Raw genomic sequence first — 13,487 nt, 5'->3', positions numbered from 1 at the left:
AGTAACGAACGCATCGACCGCCTGTCTTTCAGGCATGCAATTTTATTTCATCGACGTTCTTTCATTATAACGTACACAATATATTATCTGAAAAATCATTTCGACGTCACAAATTAAAAACAAAACTCGCTCATTCAACGCTCAGTTTATTTTATCCTGATTGTCATCGTGACAATTGTGAAGAAATGCTTGGCTGCATCATTATACTTATAAATGGCATCATTTAAGTACCTAGTTATTTCTCACGATTTATTTCCGAAGAAAAATAACAAGTAGAAAAAATGTTAAATCATCATCATCTTCCGTTCGCTCGTGTACTGGCCACATACGTAATGTAAAAGACTAAAGCAAATAGTTACTAGAACAGTAACAATTAATATATCAGATCTAACCATTTTATTTATTGATTTCTATATTATTGCGAAAATAAAATTGGAAATGAATGAAAAATAGTAAAATAATCTGAAATGAAAATTACGTAGCTGCAACTATAATTATTGTTCGACTTAATTTACTATTTGTTGTAAGTGAACTATTGACCCGTTACTTATTCTTTGGTTGAAATCATCATTATAAATATTTAAATACGATGCACCTTAAAATCCGTCATAATTTTATTATAAAATTCCTAGCAGCTCGTGCAAAACTTCATTGCAATTTGAAATGATTGCCAATCATTAGGTTTCATGAAGCGCGGTAAATGTAGTGTCAATGAACAAATGAGCTACTGTAGGTATATTGTGCACACTGCACAGGGCATAATATAAGCCCGTATTAAATTAAAAATAATTTTGATGTTAAAAAAAAAGAAAAATTGTTACAAAAATTGCTTTATAATGACAATTATTTTTTACAAATCGTTTGATTTACGTATCGATGTGCATTTGGAAGTATCATTTTACGTTCGACAAATATTTCCAATTGTGTAAAAATTAAAAATAAATAAATATATTTTTTTGCAACAATATCATAATCGTATATTTTTGAAATAAAGTCAAAAGAAAAATCAATAGCAGCAGTATTCAAAATAAAGATAATATCTTTCCTCATTCAGCATATATTTACTAAATAAACAAGTATAATGAACGTTTACAGCTGTGGATTTGTTCTTATGAATTATGAATTAATCTGCCGTACTTCTGAATAAAATTATCATTGTCATTACAGCAGGTGTATTCGTCATCAGTGTACACAAGACTAATGCTTGACTCAATTGTCATTTCTCCAAAATAAAGGCTTCCTCGCACCGACAAGTATTTTGTTTTGTTACCTTCTATGAGTATCAATTATATATTATAATATTCTAAGTAACGGAAAAACGCACGAAGAAGCTAGTCTCAATATACTTTAAAGAATCTTTAAAAAATCAAGCATTATTGGCTATGAGACATTTGAATAAGTAGCTGTCCGATAGCATATTCCAAATAAATTTGTTAGTGTATTATTAAACTCTATAACATGAAAATGATCTTATTTAGCTATTTAAAATTAGATTCAACTGACTTGTATTTGACGTAATTTTTTTCATTAATATAAGCAAAATAAAATAAAGCAATATGTTAGAAATATTATTAAACAATTTTATTTGTTAAATTATAATATTATTTATCTAACATATAATTAATGAAGTAATTACACATCATCTACATAGAAAATAAATTGTTAAATATTTATACAGCTTTGACAGAAATATAAAGAAAATCAGTAACATTTTTTACACAGTATTTATGTAGTTTGTAAATATCTATATTCATTCCCTATGTAACAGTGATACCTATTATAATAGCAACCAACACTAATATATATTTAAACATTGAATGACGAAACAGCATATAAATTTGAATTTCGAAAATGTTCTGCAGCTCTTGTTAATAATTGCAATGCTATATATAGTACATAACAAATTTAATTATATCAGTCGTTATATACACTTATACCATACTTAATTATCTCGACTCGACAACAGACGTAGTCGGCGAATGATACGATAGAAATTGTAATTATTAACGAGAGTTGCACAACGATTTTCAAAATGCAAATTTATATTCCATTTATATAAAGTCTATACCATGATGCGAAGCTGGAAAAGTGTGTCCCTTATATGTGCAGTGCGTTACAAGTAGTTTCAATACAAAATTAATATTAAAAATTATATAATTAATATTCAAACAATGACTACAGTAGATAAAATAGGTAATTACGTAAAACTAACTCTGCTATATATGTTATGATAAAAAGCACAGAACCTATAACGTTTATATAAAATATGATTTCCGATACGATTTCGTAAGAATAATTTCACACATATCAAATACGAATTTTTTCATTACTGTAATTTTATTATCGATTTGTTTACAACACGTACTCAATGGTCAGTAAATTAATCAGAAGAAACGTATTTATATCTTTGAATTTGAACGCCATATATAATTCGACAGCAAAACAGTATAATGCTTACGACTATCAGAAGAACATGTCAATGCAGTAGGTTGATGCAGTTCTACACGATAAAAAACGTAGCGTCGTCCGTACTACTTTATCTACAAACAAATATTAGGAGATAATAGTGTAGTGAATCATCATTATTGATAAAAATTACTATAGTAAAGACGTTTCAAGAGAAAGGTTTGTAAATGTAAGGAAAAAATTTACCAATTAAACACTAGATTAACAGACTTTTTGTGTGACACTAAAGGCCCTGAAAGTTATTATTTTACTTACAGAACATGTTTACCTGCATACGTTTCTTTGTCAAAGAGAAATATAAATCTAAATTGCTGCTTTTAGCATTTAACAAGCATAGATGTCCGCAATTCATTTTCAAGTACAAGAATTACACTCCTTGTCACATCCTTTTGCCAACCTTAGGAAAAAGTCTCGAAAGAACAAAAGTTTTATATCTTGGTGAAAAATTATCGTAGCTCTAAAATTCCAACGCGATTGCCTTCTGTGAGCTCATAGCTTTCGAAAAAAAAACTATTGCGGACAAAAAAAACTAGAAAATATGTTTTATTAACAATAAAATAATAATAAAAAAATCAAAATGCTTAACCCTCATGTAATTCTGTATAATTCTTGAATTTCAAAAATGTCAACAACATTCAAAAACTTATGCTTTGAACTTGAAAATACGTGGTTAAACAAGTTTACGTTAAGTTTTACCCGATTTACAAATATATTAGTAAAAAATTGATTTTTTTTTTCAAGTTTTCATGTTAAATATCTGAAAAATTAATAAAGATACAAAAAAGTTGTAAATAGAAAAAAAATGTTTTTTTACATGAAAAATATAAATTTTAAGTAAAATAAAGAATTCGAAAACAATTTTTTCTTTTCTTTTATAAATTCAAAAAATAGAAATATTCGCGTTTACATTAATAAATGTACGTATAGGTGTGTACATCAATACTTCTTATAAACACTCGTTTATATGCATTTTAAGTTTCATGCGAACATACTGTTACATGTACATTACGTAATATGTATCTGTCTGTATATAATAAAACAGATAAAGTGCTTAACCTTTACGTAATTTTCAAAATTTTATACACATATGTATTGAAATTGGATTGTTTCATCCAGTAAGCTGTCTATTTGAAGAATGCGTTTCTGATCGAGGCAATGTTAGGGTCCGGCTGTTCAGTTGATGCGTGGTGCCACCCATTGGTGCAGCAGCACAAGACGCTTCACCAAGCGGCCATGTTTATGGATTTACAGAATGTTAGAGTGCTGGTCCAATCTGGATCAAGTGGAATAGTTACAGAACGTTAGAGTGCTGGTTCAATCTGAATCAAGCGGAATACTTAGAGTCAAGAGACTACTGTCTTTTATTAGATATCTCCACGCCGACCAATGTCCAGATGGACTAGTCAACCACCTCATCGACAAAACTTTAATAACGGTCTAATGATCACACTAAGGATGTCGTCGTATCTACGACACGAATAATTGATTAGATCTACGTGCTGAACTACAATTGTGGATTCATTAACAATATATACTACGGTCCTCGTATCGATTAAACTATCGTTGCGCAATTACGGTTTTCGAGAACCGAATTGATGCTTCAACGCGAAAGATGCAGAGGGGTCGACGGAAAATACACGAAGCATGAAAAACCAACTGTAAATATTTTACTAAATAGTGGAGCATTAGTTTTTTTACTCACTATCAGATAGATACAATAAAACTGAAGGACAGCGACAAGATGAACTGTAATCACTTTGCATCATGTTATCAGGATATTTTACGTGATCGGTTGGTCACTGTTCTACGGAAAGAGAAAATGGTTAGCCTTTTCAGAACGGAGTTTTTTATGTTGAAATTAGCGTTAGCTATACAACGGAAGTAATTTATAAAATTAAAAAATCTGAAGTTAACGCTACATATACGTTATAGAATTAATTTATAAAATTGAAAAATCTGAAATTAACGTTATCTATATCAATGGAAATTATTTATAAAATTGATAAATCTGTCACGTAAAGTGCCTGACAAATTTAGTGTTTAAAATTTCAGCAGGACCATCTGGGACGGAAAGTTTCATGTTAAAAATTTTTTTTGTGCAATAAACAGTACATTCCTAAGTAATTGGATGCGCTAAATATGAAAAAATAAATAAAAAATTTTCAGAAAAGATTTCTGATGCTAAAACTCTTGGAAAAGAAATTATCTTGTAATAAGAAATATTGTCGATTGAATTACTTTTAGTAATATGCCTGCTTCCATTAATGCTAAAGTAAATTGAAAATAATGTTATTTTTAAGATTATAAATGTTTTACTTAATATACTAATGAATTGAGTAAAATTCAAATACCTTAAGATTTAGGTATTTGACTTCATTAGGGCATAGAAATAATTTATAGTCTAGGCAGTCGTATTCGAGTTGATACGTATTAGAGGGCGCTCATTGGTTGAAGAAGTCGTAAACCTACGAGGAGCTCCTGGACTGTATTGAAACTAATAGTTGGGAAACTAGCGGGAGGGATGGCACTGAGCTGTATGCAGCCGTATGGCAGCTGTGCTGCTCTCGGTATATCGGCTTAGCGCATGGGTCACATGCCAGCAGAAAGGATAGTATGCAGTTGCGTCATTACACCACGTATTTATTCATTCAGTGCCTCCTGCGCGTAACTTGAATACGGCTTCATCAAAGTTATAAAATATTTTTAAATTCTGGCAAGGTTATATGAGGGTTGAGTTTTTATATACATAGAACAATCGGTTGGTTAAAAAGTTTAGTTAGAAAGTTTAGTTTTGTATAAATAAGTGTGTATATACATTTTTTAATAAAGAATCCAAAAACAAAAATATTATTTATTATCCTCAATATATTAGTATTTGTAAATAGTTGCATTGTATGCGATCCATTTACCGACCGATTGTTCTCTGTATCTAAAAACCCTGGTACGGCCTTGCCTTTTCACTTTGCTAGCTCATACTATTCGTTGTACTATCCCGCGGTACAATCATCTTCCCTATACCGTATTAGCGATTGGCTCCTCAAAGACACATAAATAACTATTTTTGCCCAGCGAGGCCGAAATTAGTTTGTTACGGACCGAGCCGTGGTCGAAAAATGCTACTTTCGAGCTGTTAGACGAAAAAAGAGATTTCCGTTTTTCATATTGTTTGTATCAGGTAGGATGTCGACGTTGTGCAACAATATTTGAAACAAGGTGTTGTCGTAAATCAACCGATCAAATTTTTCAACGATTTAAGTTTCCAATCATGTAAGGCACGAGCTCTTTTATAATATTGTTAAGTATATGGTAGCGAATATTTTTTTTAAACATATCTCTGCGTCCTGAATTCAATAGTAAAAATTAATTCAGTGCAAACATTTTTTTCTCCACTTACCAATGCTTTTAGTTAAAAAATCAATATTTTGTTAATACGGCTACTATTATTTAAATTATTCATTTTTACTGTTAAATTAAACTTTTTCAGACGCATTGTTATAAAAAACATCTCCAAGCGTGGATTTGAAAAAATAATGAAGAAAGAAATTTTCAATTTTAAGTATATTTGAATTTTTTTGGAAAAAAGAAAAATCAAATAGTTCGAACTGCAATTAATATTATGCTGAGATTTCCATTTGCAGAGCTTTGCTTGGAAATTAGTGAATAATGACTAGTGTGCTCTGATTTAGAAAGCTCGATAAAAGTCTCGAGTTTCAAATAACACTCGATAGTCATCAAATTTACGTACAAATTATGAAATATTTGAAAACTTATAATTTCTACATGATGATATATTTGGGTGGTATTGCTGTATGTAAAAATGTAAACTTTGTTGTTTCTGTCTTTAGGGATTTCCAAGTGATATTCTTTATTAAACATACTAGCGTTATTTAGTACACTTCGCCTGCTCTTTTTTTTTGTTTTTCTATAATTTATTATATTGTTTGAAACGTACAGTAATAAGTTTACTCAACAGCAGTGATTTTCTACGGCCCTACTCTACGGCGGTTTTCTGTGGTATTCTATGTTCTTTATTTGTTTTGTTGAAAACACGTGAATATTCTTCAAATTTAATATTCTGATAAATAGTTTTCGTTTCCCACATATCTTTCACTTCACGATGTAAAATAATAAACTTTAATTTTCTCTATTCTATTGTATTAATTTTTTCTCTTATCCAATTATATTCGATTACGACACTTCATTTCACAGATGGTAATCCAATTATCGATTCATACTAATTATTCCAGTATAATTTGAAAACAATCTCTTATTTTCTGATAACGTTTTTTAAAGGCATATTTCCATTTTTGCACATTATAGTTTATATAAATTATTCGTAAATTGAATTTACTGCCAATATAAACCTTGCACTTCTATATAATAAAAATATTTCAAAGTATACGAAAATTCATAATTTCGCGCAATCTCTTAGCATTATAATCAATCACAACACCGGATGTTGATGACTCATCGTTTTTTAATATAGATGGAAGGATAAGAAATATTTATTTCCAATACTTATATTGATAATTTTATTAAAACACGTTTATAGACATATTAAATATTAAAAACACTCTTGAACCTGATAAAATTTTACTTTACATTAATTATATATATGTATATGAAATACAAATAAAATTATGTAAACAATGAAGTAAAACCCACTATAAATCAAAGTCCTTAGTTTACCACTGGTAGAACATTCAAGAATGTTAATATGAAAATAAGTTTAATCCAAAGTATATAAGTATAAAGACAAATTTCGAAAAAATCAATAAAAAAATATAAGGCAGTAATAGAATACATGTAACAATCACATTAAATCACAGTTAACGCGTATACATAAAATACAAGGAATGAACACATTACATAGAATAAATTCAATATAAAATAACAGTTCTTCAAGTTTTCTCGTAAATTTCATCTAAGACGATAATTCTTTTTTTTTGTTTCTCGTTAAGATTCTTCTAACCATTCCGACTGAATTAACACAGAGTTATAAACAATTCTATCTTCAGAGCTGCTAATCATCATTCTGAGGCAACAACTGTTGAGATATGAGATAATATTCTCAACACAATAGTAAGGCAAATTGACATTTGTCAGTTCATACCAAGCCGAAATAGCTGATTTGATTAATGTCTTCCTTTCAATCTCGTAAATTTTTATTCTAATAATGCGGTAGTAAATTGGAAACGAAGATTTTAAAATACGTAGCAATTTTGTCAAATGAGTATGATTACAATACTTCGTTTCCATGTGCAGTAAATCGTACAGGGACATGTTGTCGCCTACCGTGTACAATTTTAATTCCTTTACTTCTTCGAGGCATATTCGCTTGTATTTTTTCCAATCATTACTATTTAGATAGGGCTCATAAGCCTTATTGATTTTGAATCCAGCTGCTTTTAATTTAGTGAAATGTTTAAGGGCAAATTTTTCCAGTGGCCCTCGATTTATTATCTGATCAATTGAAAGTTGCTGAAAAGAATCCGTGTTGATTACATCAACACCGAATTCCATGAGACACTTTAATCCTTCGATATTCGCACATTTTAAGGCGTAATCCAAAGGTAGTTGACCAATATTATCTTTTGCGTAGATATGCGCACCTGACTTCAAAAGTATTTCCATCGCATCGTACTGATGTAAAACTCGCAACGACGCTAAATGCAAAGGTTTCATACCAGACGGATCTTTGACATTCACATCAGCACCATGTTGGATTAGAAATCGAATGACCGATGGATCGCACGTAGCTGCAGCTGTTAACAGATGCTTTGACAAGGCTTTCTTACTCCATTGGCGAATCTTAAAACCAAATTGAACAAGTTTCTTTACGGTCTCGACTTGACGAGTTTGCAATGCGTAATGCACTGCTGAATAGCCCTCAGCATCGACGTCATCTACATTACAATTTTGATTTATCAAATAACTCATTACTTTTATCTCCATAGGTGTATCCTTATACGGGGATTTTGCGTTTTTGCAGATGAGATGCAACAAATTTTCACCATCCTGCGTACGCACGCACAAATGTCTTTTACTAATCTTGAATATTTTTAACACGTCGATGTAACCATACTTAGCTGCTAATTGTGCTGCCGTTACACCTTGTTTGTTCTTTAAATTTATGTCTGCACCTTTAGAAAGTAGACTGCGAATTATTCGATGTTTTGTGTCAAAAAATCTACTTTTAAACGGGAAAGTACGAATAACATTAGTGGATTCATTGACGGAATCCATCTCATTTTTCATGCAACTGTCGATAAAAATGTGCAATACTGTATCTCCCTGATTATTGACTATATTGGCATGTGCAAAGTAAGGTAACATCGAGCGAATCAATGAAATTTGATTATTTTTTGCCGCAATGTGAAGAGGAGTGTCACCTCTCTCGTCGACGCTGTTTACCCACATTTTATTCTTTTTAAAATTCTTGGCGATTTCATCCATGGTAAATAAACCGATCGATCTGTTTAGCTCGAATAGTTCGTTACGATGCATTGTGGAAATACAGCGTTGTAAAATTATTTGAATGTCAACTCCATGGAGACTTAAGTAGCATTATCGTTTTTAACGTTAAGTTTTGTGATCCACTATAGTATTGTTCGCTGGTACGTACATTTAAAGTTTTCGAAACTCGACGATCTTATTTGATTTGTATTTGAATCTGTAGATCTGCGACTGAAATAAAAAGATTTTATTATTTGAAGTAGAAGAAACAAGTATCAAGAAAAAAATACTTTTTATCAGTAGAAATTTAAAAAATGAGTTTTTTCAAATGAAATAAATTTAATTTTCAAATTTTAAACTTGCACGAATAACTAAAATAAACAAATATTACTAGAAATATTTTTTAGTATCTGTTTTTTACAATAACACTTGCAATGTCTTCATTTACCAAATAAAATCATGTTCAATTAAAATGAAAATTAGTAACTCAGTAGCGTTTCATGGTAATCAAATATCTTACTTATTGACTTTGCAATTGATAATTTAATAAATCTTGCGTCGAAACTTTTTCAAAAAGTTTGGTTTTTTAATTAATGGCAGATACAATTGACATCAAAGCATATTTGAGCCCAGCTGCACGGTCAATTGGCATGTGCGTCGATGATGCTGCACAGAAGTATACAGCTAGACGTGTTGGAAGAATTCTGCAACACACACACGTGCAGAGCGGGCGGGTATGCTAATCGCCAACCGAAAGTAAGACGATTCTGCCGTTCCTTTCGCGTAACTCTCTTTCTCTTATCCACCCGATTTAATTGATCGATGCCTACACGAGTGTTTTATCTCTCTCTCTCTCTCTCTCTCTCTCTCTCTCTCTCTCTCTCTCTCTCTTTTTCTCGTGTCTTCCCTCGCCGTCACAAACATTCGTTCTGGATCGATTTATATTCACTTCAATTGAATTCATACAATACATTTACCGAAAGTAATAGCATAATTAAAAAAATAGCACTGACTTTTTCCTTTTCATTTTTTCAAATGCTAAATCATGGCGTCATCGTTTTTTTTACTAAGCGTGAACAATCAACGCTTTTCAAATGCCATTTATAATGAAAATGATAGTATTTATTTCTAAGCTTGCCAGATTCTACGAATAACATTGAACACTAAATGCTTACCTCGTTGCTCGTGCACTGATAAATCTACACCTCTTAAATGTAGCACGGCTTGCGTTTTTATCATGTTTGCGTCTGCAAGGATTTAAGTATACTCATAACTGAAACACTGTTCCAAAATCAATAGAAACATGGGGTGTGCCTGGAATGGGATGCGTCGGCAACTTGTCAATACGCTCTTCGCTCATGCTCCATCGTAAGTGCGCAACGCGCAGAATCGGATTGGAAGGGAGCCCGAACTGATGGGTATCGATCGATACTCTCAGCTTCCCTGGAAAAATCTTTTTACAAATGATAGCGACATGTTAAACTTTGTATAAGCCTGAATATCGATAAGCAATTAAATCGTTGTAGTTGAAAAAGGCATAAAATTAATTTAGTAAGCGTTTAGTTATCACACTTTTACATCATACAATAAACCAATTAATAAATGACGATTATACTGAAAGTCGAGTCCTTCGATTCACAGTCTCACCCTTTACAAATTTTTCATCATTGCTAGAAATGTTTGTAAGTCCGCAAGGCTTCTCGAATGACAGGTTCACCTGCTCTTACTTATGCAAAGAGTAAAAAGTAATAGTAAAGAGTCTGACTGATCCGTTATCAGTGAGTATTTTCACCTGTAACAAAAAACTATTTTTAAACAATTGCTGACTTAAATTTTTGTTTCAATAGGTTTTCTCTAAGGTCAACGTATTGAAAATCAGTATACTTACTACATTTCGATTTTCTAGAGCTTATTGAAATTATTCTATTTATTTTTTTACTAAAGTTTTATTTAATAATCTAATAAGAAAAGAAATACATTTAAATTTTACATCGTATTGTTATTATTTTAAGCATAATTAAGAAAAACCATAAGCATATTCTTCGTATACAATTAACAATGAATTCTATTGCTTTTGTTACATTTTTAAATGTCACAGTTATAACTAATAAGTCTCACAAATCTTGGCTGTTGAAGGCACATCATAATATATATGAAGGAAGAACAAGATGATAACAGCCACTTTATTTTATGTGTTACTTATCGTGTCAAATGTAATAATTTGTTGTTAAATTTGGAAGTATTACATACTTCGGTAAAATTAATATACCAAGTCTAAAATTTCTTCCACTCATCGGATTTTCCTGAAAACTCATGAGCACACCAAAGGAAGATATAAACTTAGTACATGACCTAACTAGTGCGGGAAAGTAGTTCCCTAGTACGGTATTTTTCAAAACAACGCGCGGAAAGCATAAATCTGAGCGAACGTTTGTTACCGAGGGTGCGGCAAAGTTATTCATTTAAAAAATTACATACAATTTTTATAATTTTCTTGTAATTCAATTGTAAAAAAGTAGCTTATTAATGTTTAGAAAGATTTATAGTTAACTTATAGTTATATAATACAGCAATGGATTTAGTAAACAATATAAAATTATACAATGATAATTTAAAATATATGGCATGAAAATTGATATATGCACATACAAAGTTTTAATATTTTTAAAGCAAACTTTGATCAATAAATTGCACAATAAATGGAAGAGGAATTTACTTCAACTACTGCTTCTCATTATCACATCGGAAGCTGCTGGAAAGAAATAAAAATAAAAGACTGCGGAGATTACCTACAGACCGCGGTGGTGATAATTTAACTTTATATAGGTATCTAAGAAGTGGAAGAAATATATGAGATAGTATCTAATGAATAAGCAAAATGAGGTTACTGGATATTTTACTTTTTAATATCATTAATTCAAGTGAAAATTTATTTTATTATTTATTTCTTTATTTAAAACCTATATATTCGTATACAGCTTAAACTATACACAAACTCATAGAGGAGAAATATTACTTATTTGTACGTACGAAGGATTAGTATGTACAATAATAACTTGTAATAATTGGAGAATTATTACAGAAATTTAACAATTGTTATAAAATTATTTACTTATGTTTAACACTCCAATTGTTTAATTTTCTTAAATTTTCATTATAGAAATATAAGTATATCTATTATAATTTTCTAATTCAATTTATGAGGTATAATAAATTTTAATTTGATTCTTATAATACAATGTCCACTATTTTTATATCAAATCTTTTCAAATCTTGGTAAATGAATACGTCTTATTCTTGTTTTACTATTCGAGTTAACATATATTTATTTTTCAACTATCATTTTCGTCTCAGGCATTTTAAAAATTTTTTTATTATTAAGAAATTATTCGTAAATATAAAAACATAATATGTCGCCAATTATTATCTTTTGACCTTCAGGAATTTTGAGCTATCGATTACTCAACGCGTGAACTAAATTACTATTGATTCCAAATAAATTACTACTAGGTTACTACTATTGATTTGGAAGTAAATTGTTGTGTTCTTTTACATAATTTCTGACTTTTTAAGGACGCTCGACTATGGCTTGTGCAGATAATAAAAATGAAATATCGAAAATTTTGGTGTTCATGTAACATATAATTACCATATAATTGGCACTTAATTATTATTCGTTCATAACTGAACAAATAATGTTAGAAATATGATAAGGATTTGTGAGATATTATTAATGTTATTGTTGTTATGTCGTCATGGGGGTCTTAAAAAAGTAACAGTATAAATTATATGAAAAAAATAATTTATTTAGGATTAATAGCAATTTATTCATACATGCGACACTATGATCGGTGACGCATAATTACCAGGTAGTAATATGCCACATATTTTTACTAGCTGTTTTGGCCAACGGTATTTTTTCGCAGTTATCGTTGAAGTACGTTGAGTGTTTTTAATAAATAAAATAAAGATGTTGTTACTTACACATAATGTATATTTCTGAGCAGAGTCAAAAGACAAGTAATATATAACCAGTTGTTATTATAATGTCATCACTAAGCCATGAAGTCAAAAACAAGATTTATGTATTGACTCATAGAGGCGTAAACTCTGTAGAATATATTATCAATAACTTTCTTTTTAGTTACAGCACGTGTTTGCTGCATTCTAATGTGAAATTTTCTATATTTGACTGGTTTTTTTTTGGACGGTTCCTTACTACAATCGGTAAAAATTGAATATAATATGTCCATTAGAATACGACGATTCTGTTATTGTGATTTTTCACGCTATTTTTACATTTTAATAATTGCTCTAATTGATAGTTAGTGTAGTTCTGCAACTTGAACATTACTTAATGAATTTTCTATTATATCTGAATTCTATGCCTATATTAAAATGTGGCAAAAAAAGAAAAAAATTATCATCTCAGTTGAATAAAAGTGCAGTGAATAAGAATTTTTGGGGAAAATTAAATTCCAACAACACATGAAACAAAGTAATTCGCGAAAAAAACTGCTAAATACGCTCTTTGCTTTATCATTTAAATGTTATTTTAATGCTCA

At 30.1% G+C, this 13,487-nt stretch overlaps 1 protein-coding gene and 1 long non-coding RNA gene across 2 annotated transcripts; one reads left to right on the top strand and one right to left on the bottom strand.

Annotated features, from left to right (window-relative positions):
- The first annotated feature begins 2,096 nt into the window (after nucleotides 1-2,096).
- Nucleotides 2,097-3,155, top strand: LOC131669938 (uncharacterized). The gene is made up of 3 exons (XR_009302407.1): nucleotides 2,097-2,193; nucleotides 2,439-2,635; nucleotides 2,724-3,155. It is a non-coding gene; the product is annotated as an uncharacterized LOC131669938 (long non-coding RNA).
- Nucleotides 3,156-6,682: 3,527 nt separating this feature from the next.
- Nucleotides 6,683-10,249, bottom strand: LOC131669863 (serine/threonine-protein phosphatase 6 regulatory ankyrin repeat subunit B-like). Its single transcript, XM_058945053.1, has 2 exons — nucleotides 10,098-10,249; nucleotides 6,683-9,153 (listed from the first exon to the last, which is right to left on the bottom strand). The coding sequence occupies exon 2, from the start codon at nucleotides 8,971-8,973 to the stop codon at nucleotides 7,423-7,425; it is 1,551 nt and encodes a 516-aa protein (XP_058801036.1). The 5' UTR covers nucleotides 8,974-9,153; nucleotides 10,098-10,249; the 3' UTR covers nucleotides 6,683-7,422.
- Between the last annotated feature and the right edge of the window lie 3,238 nt (nucleotides 10,250-13,487).

Source organism: Phymastichus coffea, unplaced genomic scaffold (assembly GCF_024137745.1).
Source record: "Phymastichus coffea isolate CEN01 unplaced genomic scaffold, Cenicafe_Pcof_1.1 PCOF00098, whole genome shotgun sequence".
Classification (NCBI taxonomy): Eukaryota; Metazoa; Arthropoda; class Insecta; order Hymenoptera; family Eulophidae; genus Phymastichus; species Phymastichus coffea.
Note: the sequence above shows the minus strand (reverse complement) of the source record. Positions and strands in the feature narration are given on the sequence as shown.